The sequence below is a fragment of the Astyanax mexicanus genome, chromosome 13 (assembly GCF_023375975.1).
Source record: "Astyanax mexicanus isolate ESR-SI-001 chromosome 13, AstMex3_surface, whole genome shotgun sequence".
In the NCBI taxonomy this organism is placed as follows: domain Eukaryota; kingdom Metazoa; phylum Chordata; class Actinopteri; order Characiformes; family Acestrorhamphidae; genus Astyanax; species Astyanax mexicanus.
In genome coordinates, this window is record NC_064420.1 from 25,134,277 (window position 1) to 25,161,344 (window position 27,068).

Genomic DNA, 27,068 nt, shown 5'->3' on the forward strand with positions numbered 1-27,068 from the left:
AGTAAATGTAATTTGTCTAAACGACACAGAGCTTTTCAGTGTGTGTTCAGTCATGTGGTGTGAAAAGCAAATAGTACAGTTTAAATATAAACTATAGTTTTATTTTCAGTAAAGAAACAGAAATTCAGCAACTTACTTCACTTTCAGATTAGGAAATGTATCCTTTAGCTCGGGTAACAGCTGCAGTTCTGACACTTCATTTCTGCTCAGATCCAGCTCTTCTAAAGGTGATGAGGGGTTTGTAATTAGCGCTGAAGCCAGAGCAGTGAAGCCATCATTCTTAATACTGCATTCAGCCAGCCTGCAGAGAAAAACTTACATTAACAAACATTAAAACTGAGATCATGGAAAACCTAGTTTGTCTGTAATCACAGGGTGAATTGGGTCACATAGAACCAGAACAGATCAGCAAATGAAGCGAAATTCCAGTTACAGTGCTGTGAAATAATATTTGTACCCTACAGATTTCTTTTGTTTTTGCTTTTGCACCATACTTCCATTTTTAAGATTAATAAATACATTTTCATATTAGAATATAACCTGAGTAAATATAAAAAAGTTCATTTGTTAAGAGACAAAATCTATTCAATCCGATCTGGCTCTGTGTGAAAAAGTGTTTGCCCCCTAAATCTAATAACTTGTTAGTAAGTTGTTCCACTCTTGGCAGCAACAACTGCAATCAAGCTTTAACAATAACTGGCACTGAGTCTTTTACATTTCTGTGGAGGAATTTTGGTCCACTCTTCTTTACAGAATTATTTTTACAACTGCTAAAAAGTGTTTACCAGTACTTGAGGTACTTTTTCTAAACTCTAAATACAGCAACACAACTACCTCTCTACCACTGTTAAAATAATAAAAGCTAGTTATTACATTACAGAAACAGCATCACTGTTGTTTTGTATAACTTTTTATTAAAAATGTTACTTGAGTGTTTTACAAAACTATGTAGTAGACAAAAGGCAGACATTCATTAAAAAAGGTAGGGACATAAAATTGTTGCCAAACTCTACAAAAATGTTATTAAAATGTCATTAGCTTTAATCCCATATGTACAAAAAATAAATACACAAACACAAAAATAATCCTTACTCTTCTTGAACACAACCACCCATTCTTACTCCTCTCCCTCCCTTATTCTGGCACAACTATTCCTTTCAAGAGGTATCAAGTATTGAAGAACAAATTCTTCATTAAATTACTGACAGTTTTTTTCTGGATTGTCTACACACATTTTCTGAAAGCCTACCTCATACTATCAGAACTTTACACACAAATCAAACAAACACACAGAGGGCAAAACCCTTCAATTCTCCTGCAAAATAAAACTTTACATTCAAATCAATGTTATCTCTTCTCAAAGTATGAATACATTTCCCAAAAACTTAAAACATTTTACAGTCCTACAGAACAGTTCACAGCAATACTCTACTACTCATTAATACTGTAGTGATATGCAGTACTGCAGTTTTCTGAGAGTAGATTTCTTTTCTATTCTCATTTTGAAAAGTCCAGATGATGGTGCTACAGTTTATCTGCTCTAATTTGACTGAGCTTACTTACCTGTTTCCCTTTCCTGTGTTCCAGTGTTATATTTCAACCCTAATAGGTAATTGCGGAAACAACAAATATCTTTAAATACCATTTATAAGATTAGGAGTTCACAAACAGGAATAGTTTCAAGTAACCCACTAGATATATAAAGACTTTCTGAATTTTAATAAGAAACTATACACACAACCTCCCTTAAAGGACCCTGAGGAGATTAAATATTTCCTTCAGCAGATGGATCTACCTTCAATTGGAATAAATCAAAATGAACTACTAAATGATGATAATAAACAAGAAGAGTTGGACAATGCAATCAGTCATTTAAAAAATAATAAGACTCTGGGAAGTGATGGAGATCAAGCTGAGTTAAATAAAATGTTTAAAACTGAGATCTCACCAATTATTATTTTTTTTAAATCTAGGTGAAATTAGGTAAAAACAGAGAGAGGTCAACTAACAAACAGGAGGGAAGGAGACTGAAGACTGAAGAATGCAAAAATTGCAGCGGACTAAACGACAGCTCGAGCAATGCTAGACATTAAAAAACAAAACTTGTTGGAGCTTCAAAATGAAATTAGAAAGGATGTTAAAAAGCTGAGCTCGACAGTCTGAAGAATGATATTCTTCAGAAATTAAAACAAACAGATGAAGAGGTACAGTCTCAGGGGCCTAGACTAACTGAGGCTGAAAAACGTGTTTAAGAGCTAGAGACGTGTAGATAGTAAAAGTTTGTAGTATAGACTGTGTGAGCGCAAGGGGAGGGGGGCTATATTCAAGGATTCAAGGAGATTTTATTGTCATTCGCATCACATGTGGTACATGAGGTGGAACGAAATTGTGATCTCACAATCCAGTTTTACACCCAAAGAGCTGTTATTAATAGATATATAGATAAAGAAAAGAATACAATATAAGAAATAGAATATACAAAATAGATAGATAAATATCCCAAAGAATAAAAAAATAATAATAAATAAATAGAGAGTAGAAAGGTTCAGCAACATGAAGTCCAGAGTGCAAGTGTGCTATAGCAGCATGATGATGTGAATTAGAGCAGTGGAGATAAAGTGTCTCAGTGCAAGTAAAGTGACCATGTTGGTAAACAGTAAACAGTAATTTGTCCTTGGTGTCAGTGCAGTGTGTTGTTAAGTGGAGCTCCAACAATCCTCTGTGCAGCCTTCACCACCCTCTGCAGTGCTTTCCTGTCTGCAGCAGAGCAGCTTCCATGCCACACATTGATGCTGGAGCACACGACGCTCTCCACCACACATCTGTAGAATGAGGTGAGGACTGCGCTCCCGAGTCCAGCTCGTCTCAGCCTCCTGAGGAAGTAGAGCCGCTGATGTGCCTTCCTGACCAGAGTGGAAGTGTTGTTGCTCCAGGTGAGGTTGCTGGTCAGGTGCACACCCAAGTACCTGTAGCTGTCAACCACTTCCACCGCAGATCCTCCAATGTGCAGGGGGAGGTGGGCATGCTTGCCCCTTCTGAAGTCCACAATCATCTCCTTTGTCTTTTTTACATTGATGCAGAGGTTGTTTTCTCTGCACCAATCCTCCAGGTGTTCCACATCCCATATACAGTTGTGGTCAAAAGTTTACATACACTTGTAAAAAAACATAATGTTATGGCTGTCTTGAGTTTTCAATAAGTTCTACAACTCTTATTTTTCTGTGATAGAGTGATCGGAACACATACATGTTTGTCACAAAAAACAGTCATAAAATTTGGTTCTTTCATAAATTTATTATGGGTCTGCTGAAAATGTCACCAAATCTGCTGGGTCAAAAATATACATACAGCAACAAAATTTGTCAATTTTGGTGATGTAGCGAGTTGTGTCAATCAAATTAGCTTCATGTCATGGCCTCTTCACTTCTTGTAAGTGATTCTGATTGACTACAGCTGTTGACTTCTCATGAGCCCATTTAAATAGGGCTCATTTGACCCAGTGATTAGACTCAGCTACAAAAGCTACAATGGGAAAGTCAAAGGAACTCAGTGTGGATCTGAAAAAGCGAATTATTGACTTGAACAAGTCAGGGAAGTCACTTGGAGCCATTTCAAAGCAGCTACAGGTCCCAAGAGCAACTGTGCAGACAATTATACGCAAGTATAAAGTGCATGGAACAGTTGTGTCACTGCCACGATCAGGAAGAAAACGCAAGCTATCACATGCTGCAGAGAGGAGATTGGTCAGGATGGTCAAGAGTCAACCAAGAATCACCAAGAAGCAGGTCTGTAAGGATTTGGAAGCTGATGGAACACAGGTGTCAGTCTCCACAGTCAAGCGTGTTTTACATCGCCATGGACTGAGAGGCTGCCGTGCAAGAAAGAAGCCCTTGCTCCAGAAAAGGCACCTTAAGACTCGGCTGAAGTTTGCTGCTGATCACATGGACAAAGATAAAACCTTCTGGAGGAAAGTTCTCTGGTCAGACGAAACAAAAATTGAGCTGTTTGGCCACAACACCCAGCAATATGTTTGGAGGAGAAAAGGTGAGGCCTTTAATCCCAGGAACACCATGCCTACTGTCAAGCATGGTGGTGGTAGTATTATGCTCTGGGGATGTTTTGCTGCCAGTGGAACTGGTTCTTTGCAGAAAGTAAATGGGATAATGAAGAAGGAGGATTACCTCCAAATTCAGCAGGAAAACTTAAAACCATCAGCCCGAAGGTTGGGTCTTGGGCGCAGTTGGGTGTTCCAACAAGACAATGACCCAAAACACACATCAAAAGTGGTAAAGGAATGGCTAAACCAGGCTAGAATTAAGGTTTAAAATGGCCTTCCCAAAGTCCTGACTTAAACCCCATTGAGAACATGTGGACAGTGCTAAAGAAACGGGTTCATGCAAGAAAACCATCACATTTAGCTGAACTGCACCAATTCTGTCAATAAGAGTGGTCAGACATTCGACCTGAAGCTTGCCAGGAGCTTGTGGATGGCTACCAAAAGCGCCTAGTTGCCGTGAAAATGGCCAAGGGACATGTAACCAAATACTAATGTTGCTGTATGTATATTTTTGACCCAGCAGATTTGGTGACATTTTCAGCAGACCCATAATAAATTTATGAAAGAACCAAATTTTATGACTGTTTTTTGTGACAAACATGTATGTGTTCCGATCACTCTATCACAGAAAAATAAGAGTTGTAGAACTTATTGAAAACTCAAGACAGCCATAACATTATGTTTTTTTACAAGTGTATGTAAACTTTTGACCACAACTGTAAGTGGGACCCAAGTACTGGTTGGGTCCAAATGGGGTGTTAGGATACCCTGAATCTGGAGGTCACTGTTCATTTCTTTTTGTTCAGGAAATGTATTTTATGTTTTTATGTTGGTGAAGCTGCCAGGCTAGAAATTGCACTGTTACTGGAAGTAGATATGTCTTATGATCTAAAAGTAATTAACGTTACATTAAATGTAAATGGGTTGAATAACCCTATAAAAAGAGACAGGGCATTGAGGAGGTTAAAAAAGGATAAGGTACAAATAATTTTCCTGCAGGAAACACATTTATCCCCAATCAAACCTAAAAAATGTAGAAAGTTTGGCTATAAATAAACATATTATTCTTCCTTTAAAGACATGAAGAACAGAAGCCGGGTTGTAATTATGTTTAGAAACTAACTAGAGAAATAAATGAAAAAGAGCTGAGGCTGATTTGTATTTGTAAATTGATACAATGTTTGAACAAATGGCAATAAAGTTGTTCAATGTTTATGTTCCTCCTAATAGTAATAATGCCTTTTTTCAATTGTTTGATTGACTTGCTTCCGAGAGCCAGAGAACATTAATTTGCGGAGGTGACTTTAACTTAGTCCTCCACCATAGACTGGACACTACTGTTACTAAGAGGATCCAATCCAGGAAGATAAGATTAATGAATAACATCTCAGTAGATTTGGGTCTATTGGACATATGGAGAGATCAGGGACTATATTACTCAGTTCTACATGAAGCCTATTTAAAATTGAATGACTTCTTTATGCATGTAAAAGAGGACCACCAGATATACCAGCTCTATATCTTAAACTACAACTGAATACACTTTCCAGAAATTAAGTTTGGTGACTGAATATAGAATTTTAAATAACCTTATTATCATTAAACAGATGAAGGATGAAATTAAACAGTTTTTCTCATAGACTGTATATAGCTGGACAGAGCATCGTCTCTCAAAAGTGAAGCCACCACAGGTCGGTTGCCCCCTGCTGTTCGGCTTCAGATAGCTGTGTAACTCCACCCATCCCCATAGGTTTCAATGGCAAAACAGACAACTTTCAATCACGCTTTTTTCAATTATACTGTAATTCTACCCCCTTTATTTAAATGCAGCAGCTAGTGTAACCTCTGCTTATATTGTCATATTTGTATATCCCCACAGAATTCGTTTTTTAAAACGTTATTCAGCTCTATTCAAGGTGTGGTTATTGTAAAAGGGCTGGTTATGGGCGGGACCAATAACAGACCGTCAGCTTCGCTCCGCCCCGCTCTGCAGTCTGTGACCGCGAGGCAGCCCTCAGGGGCGGGGTTATTTAAATGAGTAGGTTGCTATCCACAGTTTTTCTCCCTCCTCTGGTCTCTACTGCGCAGAATCTGGTGTCAGGATCGCCAACATGGCGGAAGATTTTGGCTTCATTTTCATTGAATGAATGGGAACGGAGACACGGCGTCCATCTTTTTTTACAGTCTCTGTTTTTTCTAAATCAATGATAAAGGAGAGCTTAGCTCTACTGTACATTGGGATGCTGAATCCTAAGGGGAAAGTTATTTTCAGTCACAACAGCTCATTAAAGGATGAAAGAATATACATATTAAACCCTTGATAGAGAACTTGAGCAACTTTTACTATTATACTTTAAGTAGTTTTGAAATCAGTACTTTTACACTTTTTCTTGAGTAAAAAGCTTGAGTTGATCCTTTAGCTTCTACAGAAGTATTTTAAACCCAAGTATCTGTACTTCTCCCTACAGAGTAATGAATGTAAATACTTTTGTTAAGCAGCGGTGGGTTTCCCCAAAACGATCAGTCTTAGCAAATAATGAACGAATGACGTGAGTAAAGAACGAGCTAGTTCTGCAAGTGTTTCCCAAAAAACTTCGTAAAGCGAAAATTAACGAACAAGTTTAAAAACATCTTTGTTGTCTCCTCCCCTGAAACAGCGCACTCAATGGAACCACAAACATTGATTCAACACTGCCAAATATGCAGTATTTATTCACCATTTTCCCCAAAAAACGAATGAGTGGTAATCAATATCATTGAGTCCAGACAGAAACATGGAATTAATCTAGCATCATATGGCGTGCATTTTTGACAAATGTTTGGCAATAATAGGACGTGACAATACAAAAAACTATATATATATATATATATATATATATATATATATATATATATATATATATATATATATATATAAACGAAACTATTGTCCCATTTTATTAGTGGCTTCCTGTACAAAGACAAAGTTTACTTTTTTGGTCCTAATAATCCCAAATAGCTTGGAGAAATTAAACGTTTACACCCAGCAAAAGTCCGGGTCTCAGGAGGATATACACTGTGTGCAGAATTATTAGGCAAATGAGTATTTTGATCACATCAACCTTTTATACATGTTGTCCTACTCCAAGCTGTATAGGCTTGAAAGCCATCTACCCATTAAGTAAATCAGGTGATGTGCATCTCTGTAATTAGAAAGGGTTTGGTCTAATGACATCAACACCCTATATAAGGTGTGCTTAGTTATTAGGCAACTTCCTTTCCTTTGGCAAAATGGGTCCGAAGAGAGATTTGACTGACTCTGAAAAGTCAAAAATTGTGAGATGCCTTGCAGAGGAACGCAGCAGTCTTGAAGTGGCCAAACGTTTGATCACCAAACAATCAAGTGTTTCATGGCAAATAGCCAACAGTGTCGCAATAAGCATGTTGGGGAAAAAAGGCGCAAAATAACTGCCCATGAATTGAGGAAAATCAAGCGTGAAGCTGCCAAGATGCTATTTGTCACCAGTTTTGCCATGTTTCAGAGATGCAACATTACTGGAGTATCAAAAAGCACAAGGTGTGCAATACTCAGGAACATGGCAAGGTAAGGAAAGCTAAAAAACAACCACCTTTAAACAAGAAACATAAGATAAAACGTCAAGACTGGGCCAAGAAATATCTCAAGACTGATTTTTCCATGGTTTTATGGACTGATGAAATGAGCGTGGCCAGATGGATGGGCCCGAGGCTGGATCAGAAAAGGGCAGAGAGCTCCAATCCGACTCAGGCGGCAGCAAGGTGGAGGTGGGGTACTGGTATGGGTTGGTATCATCAAAGATGAACTTGTGGGACCTTTTCGGATTGAGTATGGAGTGAAGCTCAACTCCCAGACCTACTGCAAGTTTCTGGAAGACACCTTCTTTAAGCGGTGGTACAGGAAGACGTCGGTATTGTTCAAGAAAAACATGATTTTCATGCAGGACGATGCTCCATCACACGCATCCAAATACTCCACAGCGTGGCTGGCCAGTAAAGGTCTAAAAGAAGAAAAAATAATGCCACCTGATTTGAACCCCATAGAGAACCTGTGGTCCCTCATAAAATGTGAGATCCATAGGGAGGGAAAACAGTACACCTCTCTGGACAGTGTCTGGGAGGCTGTGGTGGCTGCTGCACGCAATGTTGATCGTAAACAGATCAAGAAACTGACAAAATATGGATGGAAGGCTTTTGAGTGTCATCGTAAAAAAGATAGTTAGCAATTGTAGCTCCGCCCCTTCCCCAGGTGTTTCCTATTCTAGTGTGTTTCCTGTTTCTTAGATCCCCTTTGCCACTTGTCCCTCGTCAGTCTTTGCACCTTCCTCTGTTGTTTTGTTGCTCCTAGTTATGCTTTTTTCATTCCTCGCTCCCTAGTTCCTTGCTCTGTGTTTTTCTCTGTTCCCTAGCTCCCTGTATATACCCTGCTTTGTGTTTAGTTTCTATGTTTTTCCCTTGTATATATTTCCCTAGCCCTGTTAGTTTATTTCTAGTATCTCTTGTTTGTTTAGGTTGATGTTATTTTGTTTCATTGTTTATTTTGGTTATTTGTGTTTCTTTGTTTCATGTTACTCGTTCCTTGTTTCTTTTGTTTATCTTTGTTATTTATTTAATAAATTATTTATTTTCGCCTTTACCTGCACTTGCGTCCGTCTCCTCGTCTCCCTGCCTGGGTCATTCCGTGACAACTAGATAGTTCCATATGCGTCTAGGGTTGGGCGGTATGATGGTATTTCGGTATACCACGGTATTTAAATATGGTGACGGTATTGTAAAATGGTGACGGTATATTAACCACCTGACGTGCCAAATCTGTACTTTAAAAAACAGGACATTTAAGACATTCTGCGCATCCACAATGAAAGAGCAGTGGGAGGGATAAGCAGTTGGTGCTCACTGATTGGTTATGGGTTGGGGATTCTCACTGAGGAGATCATACAGCAAAAACTCAATAAACTCTACAGGTTTCACTAATTTTAACCGAAATTATCACCACAAATAACCACATTTGTGCTGGAGTGGCAATAAAACCCCAACAACCAACCAACCACCAAAATGATCAGATTTATCAGTTTATCCTGCAGCGTGGGGGGTTCTGGTGTATGAGTTACTCACAGGTAAAGTTACAGCTGCTTCTCAAATATTCCTCATCTCCTGTTTCTCTACAAAACAGGGTTTTTATCTCCTTCACACTCATATTCTAATCCCATACAGAATTCTGCAGTTTACTCAGGGTTTTCTGTCGTTATTTCGCGGCTAGTTCGAGGCGCTGCAGCGCACTGCCGAAATCTGACCCCCACAGAACATCGGCTCCTCTTCGGGAGCAGAAACGGCACAACACCACCCGCTGTTAAACTGCTGCAGCGCTTATAAATAAATTATCAAACATGAAAATAAGGGTATTCAATCTGTAATTTCAGTTTGTTTTAGTTTTTTCTTTTAATTACCGTTTTTATTAATTTCAGTTAAGGAGAACTTTCACTTTCAGTTTTGGTTATTTCATTTGCTTCCGTTAACAATAATACTTCGTTATTTAGTTATATGGTGATTAGCATGCCATAGCTTTATATAAAATAAAAATAGTATTAAAAAACAGATGACTACATCACAGACTATTTTCTGGAGCCTGGACTCGACCCGAGATTTTCCATCACTTTCCTCGGGCCGGGTCGTGTCCGGGCAGAGACATAAAAATCAAAGTATCCTGCTAATTAAAATAATGGAAAAATAATAACAATAATAATATAGTTCTGCATACTAGAGTTTAGATTGTCTGCCTGAACCCGAGCATGAACGCGAGCTCATCCGTGTGTTTAAAGCTCCGCAGGTGGATTAATGGGTGCGCGGCTCGCAGGGATTTGGTGCTTCTTCTACTGCTTACAGGCTGCATGACGTTCTGTCTCTCAGCTTGCCAGTCAGACAACAGTGTCAGCAGATAAATCACCTGCATTTTCCTACAGGACAAACCATTCAAACATGCGGATCAGCTCTCCACACCCGGTTAAAAAATCACACAGTGTCTGTCTAGTTTAAAATAGTTAGATACAGCTATTAAATGAATAAATCAACATTCATTTAAAAGACCAGTAAGAAGTTCTGTATGCTAAATAACATAGAAGGCAGCAACAAGCTAGAAGCTAATAAGCTAATAACAGCATTTAATAAAACCAGAAAAATAGATATGAAATCGGAAAATAACCAACTAAACTAAGTTCAAAATGCTGAAGGAAATATAATCTAACTGTCCAGCGGGAGCTGCTGAGCCCCTCCACCGTCACAAAGCACTCACAGACGGACACACTTCACACTAGCCTCACGCCAGTCCTTAGCTAGGTAGCAAGCTGCACATAATGTCAGCCAGTTTTAATGTTGTGGACCGGATTTTGGCGAAGTCATTTAATAGTCCTCCTTACGAAGAAAAACTTAAACAGCAGATCAACTGCTCACATTAATTTGGTGTAAAAGGTGGGGAAAAGTAACAGTATTTTCAGCTGTTCTGGTATGATAAAGTGAGCTGGCTGACTGGAAGTGCTGTAACAAATAAAATGTACTGTTGGCCTCTTGATGAAACCATCTCAGGGAGGGTAGAATTTACATATAAATAAACCGACACATTTTAAGATGCAGGGCAAAATTGAGCTTCCCCTTCTTACGTGTAGGTGTGATTAAAGACACCGCAGGCGTCCCGTGCACTGCATCTTCAGTACCAGGGATTTTAGGGATCATAGCAGGGAAATATATTGTGTTGTGCAGTAAAGCCCTCTCTGGTGGGAATTGGGTATAAGTCACTAATCTGGATTTTAATTATTTATTTGTGGGTTTAATTGGTCAATTCAAAGATGCCCACTTACACTAAAAGCTACAGACAAAGTTGGAATAATGATATAATGTTATATAATGTAATATAATATAATATAGTACCTTAGTAGTTCTTTCAGAATAACGACTGGGTCGGGTTACTCGTTAATTTACGAGAGAGTTTACGTAGTACTATAATTACGCACGGGTTTAGGAAACACTCTTTAATTAATGATCAATCTTAAGTACAAGTTAACGAAGCTCTTAGCGTGAATAGTGGTGTCAATCGATTTCAAAATGTATCTGATTAATCACAACAAAATTCTGTGATTAACTGCATGTGATTAATCAGGCAGAGAGAGAGAGAGAGAGAGAGAGAGAGAGTGAGGAGGCAGAGAGAGAAAAAGAAAGAGAGAGAGAGAGGCAGAGAGAGAGAGGCAGAGGCAGAAAGAGAAAAAGAGAGAGAGAGGCAGAGAGAGAGAGAGGCAGAGAGAGAGACAGAGAGAGAGAGTGAGCATAGGCGTAGGAACCGGGGGGGATGGGTGGGACATGTCCCACCCAATATTAGAAACAGGTGGATTTGTCCCCCCCAAAAATGATATCAGTTCGCTCAGGTCAGCTGTACTATTAATGAGGAGACAGACCGGACCAATCACGGAGCCGGTTCAGGTATTAAGTCACGCCTCTCAGTAGAAACAGCCAATCAGCTTGCTGGTTTTGCGGCGCGCGGAGCAGAGGCAGTTTGCTGTTGGGGAGGCCCCGCCCCCTCGCTGTGAGATTTAGCAGCGGGATCGGGCTGCAGCAGCTTCAGCTGATTTTAAAACAGATCTGGATATACTGAGATTTTACTAAAAGAAAGGTAACGGTAGGCTAACCACGTAAACTGTGATGATATGTTTCTGATAGCTGGTTAAAAATACACGTCTCTGAATCAAAACACACAGATTAAACCCACTGTGATTAATAAACTGCAGCTGTGTAAGTGTGTTAGCTTATCTTTGGAATTAGCTAGATTGGGAGTCAGGGTTAAAGGAAAAAAATAAAATATATATGTAATGTTTCCCTGTACCCGATCAGCTAATCACTTTAATTTTCAAACTGTTTATTCATTTAGGATTACAGGACTTACTGTGAGCTATAATGAACGAAAATTGATTTAACTAACTAGTTATCTAGAAGCTGGATGTAGATGATCGCCAGAATTTCGTACAGTACTTTAAGTTGGTAGTTTAAAGCAGTTTCTTAACCCTGATCACTGCCCTAAACTAGTGTTTTCCACCTGATCCAGCTGATCAGCTAATAAACAGTCATTTACTGAGTTTACCTGTTAAAATCCTTTAGCCCCCTATGGAGCCTAAATTAATCATGTATATCCCCCAGAGGAAGCTCTAGAATATGCAGAACAGTTTTAATATGCAGTAGAATATGTAAGAACAGGGTTGAGAAATACTGCTGTAACGTGACTTCTGTTCATTTGTAGTTCACAGTAAGACCACATATCCTGACGTTTATAAAAGTCTCTATGAAACGTAAAGTTACATTCTTTTACATAAAAGGACACCATCTTAAGAAGAGCTCTCAGTAGAAAAAAATAAAAGTGCAGGAGAAAATGTAAATATACAACAGAATTGACATGCCAATACATAATAATAATAATAATAATAATAATAATAATAATAATAATAATAATAACAATAACAATAATAATCTGTTATATTATTTTAAATATTAGGTGATAACTCAGACATTGCTTGCATAATTTTTCTAACAACAGTAGCTGTAATGTGGAGTAACATGTTTAGGTTGTAAAATCACCTTATAATAATAATTTACTTTTAATTAAAAGTAATTTCCACAAATGTTGTTCTATGAAACTATTGGGTGGGCTTGGGTTCATATTGGCAAATGTGTCCCCCCCAATATCAAGCCCGCTCCTACGCCCTTGAGAGTGAGGCAGAGAGAGAGAGGCAGAAAGACAGAGAGAGAGAGAGAGGCAGAGAGAGAGAGAGAGGCAGAAAGACAGAGAGAGAGAGAGAGAGAGAGAGAGAGAGAGAGAGAGAGACAAAGGCAGAGAGAGAGAGAGAGAGAGAAAGAGAGAGAGAGTGAGGCAGAGATAGAAATCTCTGAGCAGGTTGGAGCTGGAAGTCTGAACTGGAGTGTTACTGCTGAACACTGCAAGAGTGCCGCTGTTCAATCACTCCGCCAGACAACAGACTTGGTGTCTTCATTAACTTGCATTAAACAATAATAACACGTTACTGATTCCAAATTAACGGTGTGTGTTAACACTTTAACGTTGACAGTCCTAGTTACGAAGCTTTTGGGAAACATACTCCAGGTCAGTAGAGTGTGCTGTAAGAGCTTAGAGTGCTGATCTGAATACAAAACAATAGAGTCTAAGATTTATTATATTTATATTATTGTTTTCTGTGGTAATATTGATTTAGATCCAACTGAGCTTTCATTCAATATGATTATAAAACTTAAGGGAACAAGAATCTGAAATATGTAAGAAATGAAGATGCTGCATTAGAGACTAGATAAAACATCACCAGAGAAAATACTCAGAACCGCCTCTATAAATCACTCCAACCACATGCAGGAGATCTGCAATAGATAATAGAAAATAAAGAAATGTGTGAGAGTGTGGGTGCACGTGACAGTGTGCATGCGTGTGAAAGTGCATGCGTGAGTGAGTGCACGTGTGAGAGTGCATGCACGTAAGAGTGTGTGTGTGTGTGTTTGTGAGTGTGTGTGTTTGATTGGAATCGACTGATAAAATTATAATCTTACCTCAATTTCTGCAGTTTACAGTTTTTATGCTTCAGTCCGTACCAGAGAATCTTCACTCCTGAATCTTTCAGTTCTCTATTCTGACTCAGGTTCAGCTCTATCAGTTTAGAGTTCTCTGATTGGAGAACTAAGATCAGATCTACACAGCTTTCCTCTGTGAGATTACAGTCTTCCAAACTGGAAAAGAGAAAAACACATCAGAAACACTCTCTCTCTCACTCTCTCTCTCTCTCTCTCTCTCTCTCTCTCTCTCTCTCTCTCTCTCTCTCTCTCTCTCTCTCTCTCTCTTTTCCTCTTTTGTACACTTAAATGATTATTGATGATATTTTTCCTTTATTTTCTAAAAAGTCACATTTTTATCAAACACATTTTCATTTTAATAAAAAGTCTAATTCTAGTATCTAAATAACAAAGATACAGAAAGAAAGATACAGAATTCTGAATCAGAGATACAAGACTAGCTAAATGCTGCTATACTGCTACTGTCTGCATGACCTTTATATCATGAAGATTTAAATTAAACTGAATAATCTAGAAACAGTCAGTGGATCTCTGCTGCTGTAATGTATTATAAAGCTGCAGTGCTGCTGAATTTCAGGTTTTAGTAGGAATGGGGTTTTGTGTCTTTGGACATGTATTTTTCTGTGTTTGTATCTGTTGTGACTTTAAGACTAGAAAACAGTTAAAAATCTCTGACTAGTAGAAAAAAATCAGGATTCTTAACTAAACATTTTCAAATGTCATAATAAACAATATTTTTATAGATATTGTGAATTCCCTTAGAATATGTGATATTACAACCATAATGAGCAGAGCAGCAGAGTGTGCTGTAAGAGCTGAGAGTGTAAATCTGAATACAAATCAATCAATTATAAGATTTGTTTTAATTAGTATTATTGATTTCTGTTTTATACAACAGTTAGTTCCAACCTCACAATCTGATTGGTTGAGAAGTGTTCTAGCCGTGCTGATATTTGTGATAACATCACGACCTTCTCACACTAAACTTGCATCACTCCGCTGATGCGTTGCTGATTAACGGCGTATACACACAGGACACACGCAGCAGCGTTAGCTTAGCACAGGCTAGCGCTCAGCCGCGGCACGCTCGCCCGCAGCTGTTGTATAAAAGCAATAAAACACTCGAGATTGTGTGTTATCACAATTAACATCACAGCTGTGATGATCTACGACCGAATCGCAGGCGTGATGTTATTCGTGATAACACACTCCCTCTCGTGTTCTATTGCTTAAGTAATGTTGATTAAGATCCAACTGATCATGTGTTCAATATAATTAAAAACTTAAGGGAAGAAGAACCTGAAATATGTAAGAAATGAAGATGGGAACTTCTGGTTGGACATGATAAGAGTAGCAGGGTGAGCGGTGAGCTCCTCGTCTAACTCAAAGATAAACCCTCACTACACTTAAAAATTCAACAAACTCAAACTCAGGAAAACTGAAAAGGACGAGTGAGGTGAAAACAGAGAGAGGTCTACTAACAAACAGGAGGGAAGGAGGCTGAAGAATGACATCGGGCTGAACGACCAGAGGAGGAAAATTACTGAAAAATTGTAATTAAGTACAAACCGGATTGCAAAATGTTGGGACACAGAACAAATTGTGAATAAAAACTGAATGCAATGATGTGGAGATGGCAAATGTCAATATTTTATTCAGAATAAAACACATATTACAGATCAGTTTAAACTGAGAGAATGTATTAATTCAAGAGAAAAATATGTTTTTTCAAAATTTCATGACGTCAACAAATCCCAAAAAATTCTCACAACTTTTCACCACTGTGTGGCATCCCCCCTTCTTCTTACAACACTCAACAGACGTCTGGGGACAGAGGAGACGAGTTTCTCAAGTTTAGAAATAGGAATGCTCTCCCATTCATGTCTAATACAGGCCTCTAACTGTTCAATCATCACACCTTCCTCTTTATGATGCTCCAAATGTTCTCTATAGATGAAAGATCTGGACTGCAGGCTGGCTGGAAACGGCAGATGGCACGGTGCATTGTGTTCACTGACACTGTCACTTTCTGGAAGTATTTCTGAGCCCATTCTGTTATTTCCTTGCCAGTGGCATTCCTGTTTAAGGTGCAGTGACGTTTAAGATCAAGATCATTGATAATGTTCTGCACGGTTGATGATGATAACTGTGCTATTTTACGCTGGGTAACACCATTCTGGTATTGCTGCATCTTCCTGAACAACAATGGGGGAATTGGTGACCCTCTTTCCATCTTGGCTTCTGAGAGACACTGACACTCTGAGAAGCTCTTTTCATACCCAATCATGTTGTCAATTGACCTAATTAGTGTTAATTGGTTTTCCAGCTCTTCGTTATGTGCTCAATTTCCTTTTTCCAGCCACTTATTGCTACTTATCCCAACTTTTTGGGGATTTGTTTACACTGTGAAATTTTGATTCAACATTCTCTCAGATTAAACTTTTGATCTGTCATCTATGTTCTATTACGAATAAAATATTGACATTTGCCATCTCCACACCATTGCATTCAGTTTTTATTCACAATTTGTTCAGTGTCCCAACTTTTTTGGAATCCAGTTTGTAAAAGTACCTTTTGTTTGATAAAATTCTACTCAAGTAAAAGTAAAAGTACCATCTAAAAATCTACTCGAGTAAAAGTAAAAAAGTACTCAATTTAAAATTTACTGAGTAAAAGTTACATAGTTACTTTTAATTATTTGATTTAAAAAAGTACAACAAATCATAAATTAATTATTATTAATTAATATACAGTGCCCTCCATAATTATTGGCACCCCTGGTTAAGATGTGTTCTTTAGCTTCTCATAAATTGAGTTTTGTTCAAAATAATATAGGACCACGATGGGAAAAAAGTAAAGTCCAACCTTTAACTCAAGTAAATTTTAAGGGGGAAATAAAATCCCTGACTAAGAAATAATTATTCTTCATAAAATCACCTGTTCCACAATTATTGGCACCCCTAACAATTCTTAGGAAATAAATTTAATAAAAGTATTTCTGTCACTTCTACAGTAGTTTACGAAGTTGATCAGAGTATGTAGGAACATTTAATTAGTAATTCACAGCTTCCTGTTTCCCTGGGGTATAAATATGACGTGACACAGGGGCCATTTATCTTCAACATGGGAAAGACAAAGGAACATACCATTCAAGTGAGGCAGATGTGTGTTGACCTTCACAAGTCAGGCAATGGCTACAAGAAAATCGCTACTCGCCTACACCTGTCCATATCTACTGTCAGAGGAATTATTAAGAAGTTTAAAACAACTGGAACAGTGGTAAACAAGCCTGGACGAGGACGCAAGTTTATTTCGCCACCACGCACAGTGAGGAGGATGATAAGAGAAATAAAAAGTTCTCCAAAGCTCACTGTTACAGAATTGCAACAAATGGTAGCTTCTTGGGGTCACAAAGTCTCCAAAACAACCATCAGGCGCTATCTACATGCCAACAAGCTGTTTGGGAGGCATGCACGGAAGAAACCATTTCTCACTCACAATCATAAATGCAAATGTTTGGAGTTTGCTAAGCGGTACTATGACTTCAACTGGGACCGTGTGCTTTGGTCAGATGAAACAAAGATAGAGCTTTTTGGCAACAAATGCTCTAAGTGGGTCTGGCGTAACACAAGAGCTGAGTATGCAGAAAAGCACCTCATGCCCACTGTGAAATACGGCGGGGGATCAGTGATGCTGTGGGCCTGTTTCTCTTCTAAAGGCCCTGGGAACCTTGTTAGGGTGCATGGCATCATGAATGCTCTAAAATACCAGGACATTTTAAAACAAAATCTGGTGGCTTCTGCCCGAAAGCTGAAGATGGGTCGTCACTGGGTCTTTCAGCAAGATAATGACCCTAAACATGTGGCCAAATCTACACAGAAATGGTTCACCGCACACAGAATCAAGCTCCTCCCACGGCCATCTCAGTCCCCAGACCTCAACCCCATTGAAAACCTGTGGGGTGAGCTGAAGAGGAGAGTGCAGAGGAGAGGACCCAGGTCGTTGGATGATTTAGAGAGAATGTGCAAAGAGGAATGGTCAAAGATCCCTCTTTCTGTATTCTCCCATCTTGTGAAACATTACAGGAGAAGATTAGGTGCTGTTTTGTTGGCAAAAGGGGGTTGTACAAAGTATTAACATCAGGGGTGCTAATAATTGTGGCACACATGATTTGATGTTAAATAATTATTTCCTAATGTGGGATTTTTTTCCTACTGAATAAATTCACTTGAGTTAAAGGTTGTATTTTACTCTTTTTTTCCATCGTGGTCCTATATTATTTTGAACAAAACTCAATTTATGAGAAGCTAAAGAACACATCTTAACCAGGGGTGCCAATAATTATGGAGGGCACTGTATATATATATATATATATATATATATATATATATATATATATATATATATATATATATATATATATATATATATATATATATATATATAAATTATTATTCCACTTAATTTGTTCAGACCACCCCATAAAACATTTTCAAGTTCAAGTGGCATAGGTTTCTATGATCCATTTTATTTCTTTACTGTTAAAAATGATGGTCATATAGGTGACTATAAACTGTATTTTTATAGTTTTACAGTTCATTATTATTTTGAACTTGCCATTACTATGCTTTAACTGATATTTACATGTTTTTTTAACATTCAAGCAGATGTTTAAGGTCTTTAATCTTTATGGAGCCGTTAGCTCAGCCAATACGAGAATCTTCTGATATGAGGGGTATCAGTATTGCAGGAGAGGACCACAAGATGGCACTCTTTGCAGATGATGTACTGATGCACCTTAAGGACCCAGAAACCTCTCTTTCAGCTTTGCTTGAACTCCTGAATACATTTGGTTCTTATTCAGCTATAAATTGAACCTTAAAAAAACAAAGGTTCTTGCATTTGGAAATGCGCCAACGTCTAACACCAGACAACTATTTGGTCTTGAACGGGAAGCATCAAATAAAACAAATGAACCCCTAATAGTTTCCAAAATTATAATGACTTGTCAAATTGATCCATAATTCCTTTAGACTTGAGTTCTCGCACTGAAACCATTAAAGTTAATATTTTACCCAGACTGCCTTTCTTTTCCAAACTTTACCAGGGGAAATCTGTATAGCTGTGAGTAAGTGGATTGAATAGGGCAGACAAATATCCAGATTAGTTTGAAATAGAAAGAAACATAGAGTTAGGTACACAACACTGCAACTAAGGATTAGTACTCCCAAAATCTCCTTCCGCTAAAATCCACTTTTTCTTGTTCTTTGTGAAATACAACAGGTCTCTCTGAGGCAGGGCTGGACTGGGATAAAATAATTGGTCTGGTATTTTCGGTTTAGACCGGCCCCTCATAATTAGTGGAGCACAACGACTTGTAATTTATGTATGTGGGGTTACATAATAGCATAATGTATCAACATATTAAATATAAGAAGTTTAGTGTCTGATGTTAACTCCACTATTTTTCTCTGCTCTGTGTAGTTCAATTGATTTTTTATCCTTTTTATTCAAATCACCTCTAATATGTACTTTCTGAATTTCTCTGATAAAACAGCTCACTTCTAATACTTAAGGTTAAAGGGTCGGGGAGAGATTTCCCACCACTTTCCTCGGGCGGGTCGGACTCCAGAAAATAGTCTGTGACATAGGCACCTGTTTTTTTATGATATTTTTATTTTATATAAAGCTATGGTGTGATAATTACAATATAGCTAAGTAGCAAAGAATTTTTGTTAATGAAAACGAACAGAATAACGAAAACTGAAAGTAAAAATAATTTTTTTGTTAACTGAAACTAATAAAAACAGTAATTAAAAGAAAAAAGGTAACTAACTGCTCATGGTGAAAATTAGTGAAACCTGTAAAGTTTATTGAGTTTTTGAGTTTGGGTTATGTGCAACGAGTGCACGTGTGCTTTGTTTTTCTTTTTGCTCCCCCTCTCTCTCTCTCTCTCTCTCTCTCTCTCTCTCTCTCTCTCTCGCTCTGTGTAAGGTTACGTTAATGGAGAAAGGTGATTGGCTGAGCACCAATGAAGATCCTCCTCCAGCTTGGCTGCATCTGCCAATCACACTCTGCACTGAGACAGGAAGAGGCGGGCCTTACAGCGTAAGAGGAGCCTGAGAGGAGCCGCAGGGCTAGTGATGGGCGGATGAAGCCTCACTGAAGCTTTTGAAGCTTCTTCCTGATTGTGCCGAAAAAGATTCGAGGCATTGAAGCTTCAGAAAGAGTGACATCTGGTGGCTAAAATAAATTATTACAGCCTGCATTTTACCTCAAAGCAAATGAATCCTGTGAGATGTACTGCTCACTCAATATCCCTTCTGATCCACTGTTAACTATGTTTTATTATTAAAGTGATGCAATAAATAGTTGTTGTCATTATTAAAAAAACACAATTAATATGTTTTTTAATATGATTAGAAGAAATATTTTGCCAGTGTATAGTGACCCTGGCATTTGAACAATTGTGTGTGGTGACACATAGATTTGAACATATAATGTTCAATATAAAAGACAAAGAAAAACCTTTGAATGTAGACTCAAATTTCTAAAACAACTGAATGTCTCATGCAGATGTACATTAGGCCTTTTTTTTTACAAAAAATAAAATAAAATAAAGGTCACATGTTTATTTAATGATTCACAAATGCTTATTAAAACTTCTGCAATGTTTACATTGAATTTATGTTAAAATATCTGGACATTTTAACAACTATTTAATTTGAAAATACCATATAATGAAGGAATGGGGTGCTAAGGTGCTGCCATGCACGAAGATGTCTCAGCATTAAGGAGGTGTTTTATTATATGCTAACTCCTAGGAATAGAGCTGAGTCCGCTCCTTTAAAATATAAATATTTTCTTCACACACCATATTGTTGTGTTATTGTTAAATAACATAACATTTTAATACATTTAGTGCTTACTCTATTCCTCGCTATTTCCTCAAAATGTTTCCAAGCAGTGGAACGCTTGGTTGAGGTAGAGGTGGTGAAAGATTCCATACTGTTTACAAGATCAATAATGATACTGTACAACACAAACGGGCCATCAAGAGCTTTACTGTGTTATTAGGTAGTCAGTGAGACATGGGGTAGCCTAAACCCTTGAACCAGTCCCGCCCATTTCCGGTGGTTCATTGACGCGTTCGAAGCTTCAAACGTCATAGTCACGTGATAGTAGCGACAAGCTCCGGTACACTGAGTCAGCACGTGTCGGAAAAGTGACACAAGCTTCGAAGCCTCGATGTCAAACCGTCCATCCCTAGTTAATTGATTCTGATCCTATGTTTACTTAAATCTACACTCTAGCTTTTAAATCTAAACTTTGGTAACAACTCACATTGTTTGAGCACACTAATTACTCTACCTCACTTCTGTTTGTCTACTGTGTGGACAGGTAAGAGTGGCGCCCTACATTTACACACATGCAGGAGCACTTTTGTTTAGACACACTAGGTTAGGGGTGGGTGCTACTTTTGTATTTTGGTTAGTTTAGTTTTTTGGTTAGGCAGTTTAATTTGGTTTTGTTATTTTCTTTTTGTTGGCACAATCCTTTAGTCCACCCTTTAGACATTACAGTTTCTGTTGATTTATTTTCTCTTTAAGATACACCTTCTAGTTTTGTTATCAACATATTTAATTGCTGTATTCTCTTTATCTTCAGTTTATTCATTTGTCTCTTTATCTTTTGTATTTCTGTATTTATACTTTTGCCTTTTGTAATAAATATCCTTTTTTTTTACCACCAATTGTTGTCCTCCCACTTCCTCCTCCATCACATGCATTATTGTTACTCTCCTCACCCCTAGACAAAAGGGGAGGAGCATAACAGTTTGTTTGTGTGTTTCTCAGAATAAGCTATCTGATGTGATAGCAAACCCACTCTTAATAAAACTAATAATTAAAACTAACTCAATTGGAGGAGAAAACGTAAAAACAAAATTAAATTAAACTATAATGAAAAATTGTAAGTAAAAAATCAAATTGTCTAAAAAAGTTGCACCAGTTAGAATGTTATAATCACGCAGCTCTGGGCGCACGTGAGCTTCTCTACTTGTCCACGTTTGTCTTGCAGCGCTGTGTGCAGCTATTCTTAATAAACAGCAGCGAACATGTCTGTGATTGTTACACATTTTGTAGCAGCTACAGTGTGACTCTTCCATTTCTTCACGCGTAATTTCTCCACACCCACTTTCTGATGCTTCTGTTTCTCCATACTGCCTCTCCTTTAACATACCCGCTCAACACTAAACGTAGCGTGAGTTACAGTGGATCACGCAGAGAGAGGGTGGGGCCATTTTAGTGCTATATCCTGATTGGTTCAGTCCACTTTCTTTATTGAAGATGGGCCAGTGGGCAGCCCACTCTAAATTGTGGGCCGGTGTCTTAGAAAAAAAGGGAAGGAAAAAAAATCCAACAGCATCGGCCCCTGAGGACTGTCAGACTGTAGCAGAACTGATTCAGGGGGTTGGTGCCTACGCTACATGTTTTGGTTATTGTGTCTCAAGAACCAGTGTTTGTGTGTTATTGATCAAGAAAAACTGTAAGTAAAAATTTTGATTATCTATACTTAACTAAAAATAACCTTGTTACTCTTAATTTATTTCAGCTTGTTTTTATTTTGGCTTCTCATTGTTCAAAATAAACCCCCCTATCCAGATAAATCTCTCCAGATAGAATAAATCTAATTGTGGTTGGAGGAGAAGTATAAATATATACCATTCTGACACCCTATTGGTTTATACGGGATTCATCACACCTGCACACGTCACGCAACACTCCAGCAAGAACATGACAGATATATGTAGTCTAGTATAAAGATGATCCATACAGAGACTCAAGAGAACTCAAGCTCCCAAAATCTCCCAACTAAGCTTCTTAATATATTACACTAAACTTCTTAATATATTATACTAAACTTCTTAATATATTATACTAAACTTCTTAATATATTACACTAAACTTCTTAATATATTATACTAAACTTCTTAATATATTATACTAAGCTTCTTAATATATTATACTAAACTTCTTAATATATTATACTAAACTTCTTAATATATTACACTAAACTTCTTAATATATTATACTAAACTTCTTAATATATTATACTAAACTTCTTAATATATTATACTAAACTTCTTAATATATTATACTAAACTTCTTAATATATTACACTAAACTTCTTAATATATTATACTAAACTTCTTAATATATTACACTTGTCACAGTTTAGCCCGTGTCTGTCTCGTTGTGTCTCCCTCTCCTGGTCTATTGTGCTCCTGCCCCTCTGTTTTCCTGTCATGTTTCCCAGCCATGTGCTACTGTTGTGTTTTGGTCCTGTCTCCGCCCTAGCCCCACCCTGTCATTAGTGATTTGTAACCCCGCCCCCTCGTTATCCAAGCCCAGGTGTTCCTCACTCTCCTCATGTATTTAAGCCCCTCTGTTTGAGCGTTCAGGGTTGAGTCTTTTGTATCCTTGTCCTCTGTATGTAAGTGTTCCAAGTTTGTTCAGGTTGTAATCTTTGTGTTCTCAGGTTATTTTATGTTTAGAGTTATATTTAGAGTTTCATGTTTCCTCAGTTTTTCTAGTCTTTGTCTTAGTTAGATTTATATCCTTATCTTGTTTTTTTTTTGCGTTACCCGTGTTTTGTTTTCTGTTTTTTTTTATCTAGTTTGTTTAAATAAATAATATTGTGCACTTACGTCCATCCCTCCATCCTCATTTGTGACATAAGACTCAACCTAAATATGGACGTAGCACAGTGGCATGCTACTCGGAAGGCGGACCTTGAATTTCTCCGGCTCCTCGCCGAGCAAATCCGAGGAGATATTCCGCTCCCAGCGCCTTTCCTCGGGTTGGAACCCTCCGAGCCTGCCCAAGCTGCACCCGCCGCTGCCCGAGCTCTACAGCCAGCTCCAGCTCAAGCACCAGCAGCTTCCGCTGCTCCAGCTCAAGCACCAGCAGCTTCCGCTGCTCCAGCCTCAGCTCCAGCTCAAGAACCAGCAGCTTCCGCTGCTCCAGCCTCAGCTCCAGCTCAAGCACCAGCAGCTTCCGCTGCTCCAGCTCAAGCACCAGCAGCTTCCGCTGCTCCAGCCTCAGCTCCAGCTCAAGCACCAGCAGCTTCCGCTGCTCCAGCCTCAGCTCCAGCTCAAGCACCAGCAGCTTCCGCTGCTCCAGCCTCAGCTCCAGCTCAAGCACCAGCAGCTTCCGCTGCTCCAGCTCAAGCACCAGCAGCTTCCGCTGCTCCAGCCTCAGCTCCAGCTCAAGCACCAGCAGCTTCCGCTGCTCCAGCCTCAGCTCCAGCTCAAGCACCAGCAGCTTCCGCTGCTCCAGCCTCAGCTCCAGCTCAAGCACCAGCAGCTTCCGCTGCTCCAGCCTCAGCTCCAGCTCAAGCACCAGCAGCTTCCGCTGCTCCAGCCTCAGCTCCAGCTCAAGCACCATCAGCTTCCGCTGCTCCAGCCTCAGCTCCAGCACCTGCTGCCTCAGCTCCAGCACCTGCTGCCTCAGCCTCAGCTCCAGCACCTGCTGCCTCAGCCTCAGCTCCAGCACCTGCTGCCCCAGCTGCCCCAGCTCCAGCACCTGCTGCCCCAGCTCCAGCACCTGCTGCCCCAGCTCCAGCACCTGCTGCCCCAGCTCCAGCTCCAGCACCTGCTGCCCCAGCTCCAGCTCCAGCACCTGCTGCCCCAGCTCCAGCTCCAGCACCTGCTGCCCCAGCTCCAGCTCCAGCACCTGCTGCCCCAGCTCCAGCTCCAGCACCTGCTGCCCCAGCTCCAGCTCCAGCACCTGCTGCCCCAGCTCCAGCTCCAGCACCTGCTGCCCCAGCTCCAGCTCCAGCACCTGCTGCCCCAGCTCCAGCTCCAGCACCTGCTGCCCCAGCTCCAGCTCCAGCACCTGCTGCCCCAGCTCCAGCTCCAGCACCTGCTGCCCCAGCTCCAGCTCCAGCACCTGCTGCCCCAGCTCCAGCTCCAGCACCTGCTGCCCCAGCTCCAGCTCCAGCACCTGCTGCCCCAGCTCCAGCTCCAGCACCTGCTGCCCCAGCTCCAGCACCTGCTGCCCCAGCTCCAGCACCTGCTGCCCCAGCTCCAGCACCTGCTGCCCCAGCTCCAGCTCCAGCACCTGCTGCCCCAGCTCCAGCACCTGCTGCCCCAGCTCCAGCTCCAGCACCTGCTGCCCCAGCTCCAGCACCTGCTGCCCCAGCTCCAGCACCTGCTGCCCCAGCTCCAGCTCCAGCACCTGCTGCCCCAGCTCCAGCACCTGCTGCCCCAGCTCCAGCTCCAGCACCTGCTGCTTCAGCTCCAGCACCAGCAGCTCCCGCTGCTTCAGCTCCAGCACCAGCAGCTCCCGCTGCTCCAGCTCCAGCAGCTCCCGCTGCTCCAGCTCCAGCACCAGCAGCTCCCGCTGCTCCAGCTCCAGCACCAGCAGCTCCCGCTGCTCCAGCTCCAGCACCTCCCGCTGCTGCAGCTCCAGCTCCAGCACCAGCAGCTCCCGCTGCTCCAGCACCAGCAGCTCCCGCTGCTCCAGCTCCAGCACCTCCCGCTGCTGCAGCTCCAGCACCAGCAGCTCCCGCTGCTCCAGCTCCAGCACCAGCAGCTCCCGCTGCTCCAGCTCCAGCACCAGCAGCTCCCGCTGCTCCAGCTCCAGCACCAGCAGCTCCCGCTGCTCCAGCTCCAGCACCAGCAGCTCCCGCTGCCCCAGCTCCAGCACCAGCAGCTCCCGCTGCTCCAGCTCCAGCACCAGCAGCTCCCGCTGCTCCAGCTCCAGCACCAGCAGCTCCCGCTGCTCCAGCTCCAGCACCAGCAGCTCCCGCTGCCCCAGCTCCAGCTCCAGCACCTGCTGCCCCAGCTCCAGCACCAGCAGCTCCAGCTGCCCCAGCTCCAGCACCTGCTGCCCCAGCTCCAGCTCCAGCACCTGCTGCCCCAGCTCCAGCTCCAGCACCTGCTGCCCCAGCTGCTCCAGCTCCAGCACCAGCAGCTCCCGCTGCTCCAGCTCCAGCACCAGCAGCTCCCGCTGCTCCAGCTCCAGCACCAGCAGCTCCCGCTGCTCCAGCTCCAGCACCAGCAGCTCCCGCTGCTCCAGCTCCAGCACCAGCAGCTCCCGCTGCTCCAGCTCCAGCACCAGCAGCTCCCGCTGCTCCAGCTCCAGCACCAGCAGCTCCCGCTGCTGCAGCTCCAGCACCAGCAGCTCCCGCTGCTCCAGCTGCCCCAGCTCCAGCTCCAGCACCTGCTGCCCCAGCTCCAGCACCTGCTGCCCCAGCTCCAGCACCTGCTGCCCCAGCTCCAGCTCCAGCACCTGCTGCTCCAGCACCTGCTGCCCCAGCTCCAGCTCCAGCACCTGCTGCCCCAGCTCCAGCTCCAGCACCTGCTGCCCCAGCACCTGCTGCCCCAGCTCCAGCTCCAGCACCTGCTGCCCCAGCTCCAGCTCCAGCACCTGCTGCCCCAGCTCCAGCTCCAGCACCTGCTGCCCCAGCTCCAGCTCCAGCACCTGCTGCCCCAGCTCCAGCTCCAGCACCTGCTGCCCCAGCTCCAGCACCTGCTGCCCCAGCTCCAGCTCCAGCACCAGCAGCTCCCGCTGCTTCAGCTCCAGCTCCAGCACCAGCAGCTCCCGCTGCTTCAGCTCCAGCTCCAGCACCAGCAGCTCCCGCTGCTTCAGCTCCAGCTCCAGCACCAGCAGCTCCCGCTGCTTCAGCTCCAGCACCAGCAGCTCCCGCTGCTTCAGCACCTGCTGCCCCAGCTCCAGCTCCAGCACCTGCTGCCCCAGCTCCAGCTCCTGCTGCCCCAGCTCCAGCACCTGCTGCCCCAGCTTCAGCTCCAGCGCCAGCAGCTCCCGCTGCTTAAGCTCCAGCGCCAGCAGCTGCCCCAGCTTCAGCTCCAGCGCCAGCAGCTGCCCCAGCTTCAGCTCCAGCGCCAGCAGCTGCCCCAGCTTCAGCTCCAGCGCCAGCAGCTCCCGCTGCTTAAGCTCCAGCGCCAGCAGCTCCCGCTGCTTAAGCTCCAGCGCCAGCAGCTCCCGCTGCTTAAGCTCCAGCGCCAGCAGCTCCCGCTGCTTAAGCTCCAGCGCCAGCAGCTCCCGCTGCTTAAGCTCCAGCGCCAGCAGCTCCCGCTGCTTAAGCTCCAGCGCCAGCAGCTCCCGCTGCTTAAGCTCCAGCGCCAGCAGCTCCCGCTGCTTAAGCTCCAGCGCCAGCAGCTCCCGCTGCTTAAGCTCCAGCGCCAGCAGCTCCCGCTGCTTAAGCTCCAGCGCCAGCAGCTCCCGCTGCTTAAGCTCCCGCTGCTCCAGCCTCAGCTCCAGCTCCAGCAGCTCCCGCTGCTCCAGCCTCAGCTCCAGCACCAGCAGTGCCTGCCGCCCACGTGGTACCCACTGCTCCAGACCCTGTGCCCGCGGCT

At 41.9% G+C, this 27,068-nt stretch overlaps 1 protein-coding gene across 1 annotated transcript in view; it reads left to right on the forward strand.

Moving 5' to 3' along the window:
- The window catches only part of LOC125806735 (serine-rich adhesin for platelets-like), a gene marked incomplete at its 3' end in the record, with an annotated part of 59,580 nt that extends 32,921 nt beyond the window's left edge, over positions 1-26,659 (forward strand). Inside the window, exons 5-8 of the mRNA XM_049486353.1 lie at positions 23,626-24,041; positions 24,121-24,208; positions 24,262-24,496; positions 24,638-26,659. Of these exons, the coding sequence (XP_049342310.1) occupies positions 23,626-24,041; positions 24,121-24,208; positions 24,262-24,496; positions 24,638-26,659 (2,761 nt within the window). The remainder of the gene's footprint in view (positions 1-23,625; positions 24,042-24,120; positions 24,209-24,261; positions 24,497-24,637) is intronic.
- Between the last annotated feature and the right edge of the window lie 409 nt (positions 26,660-27,068).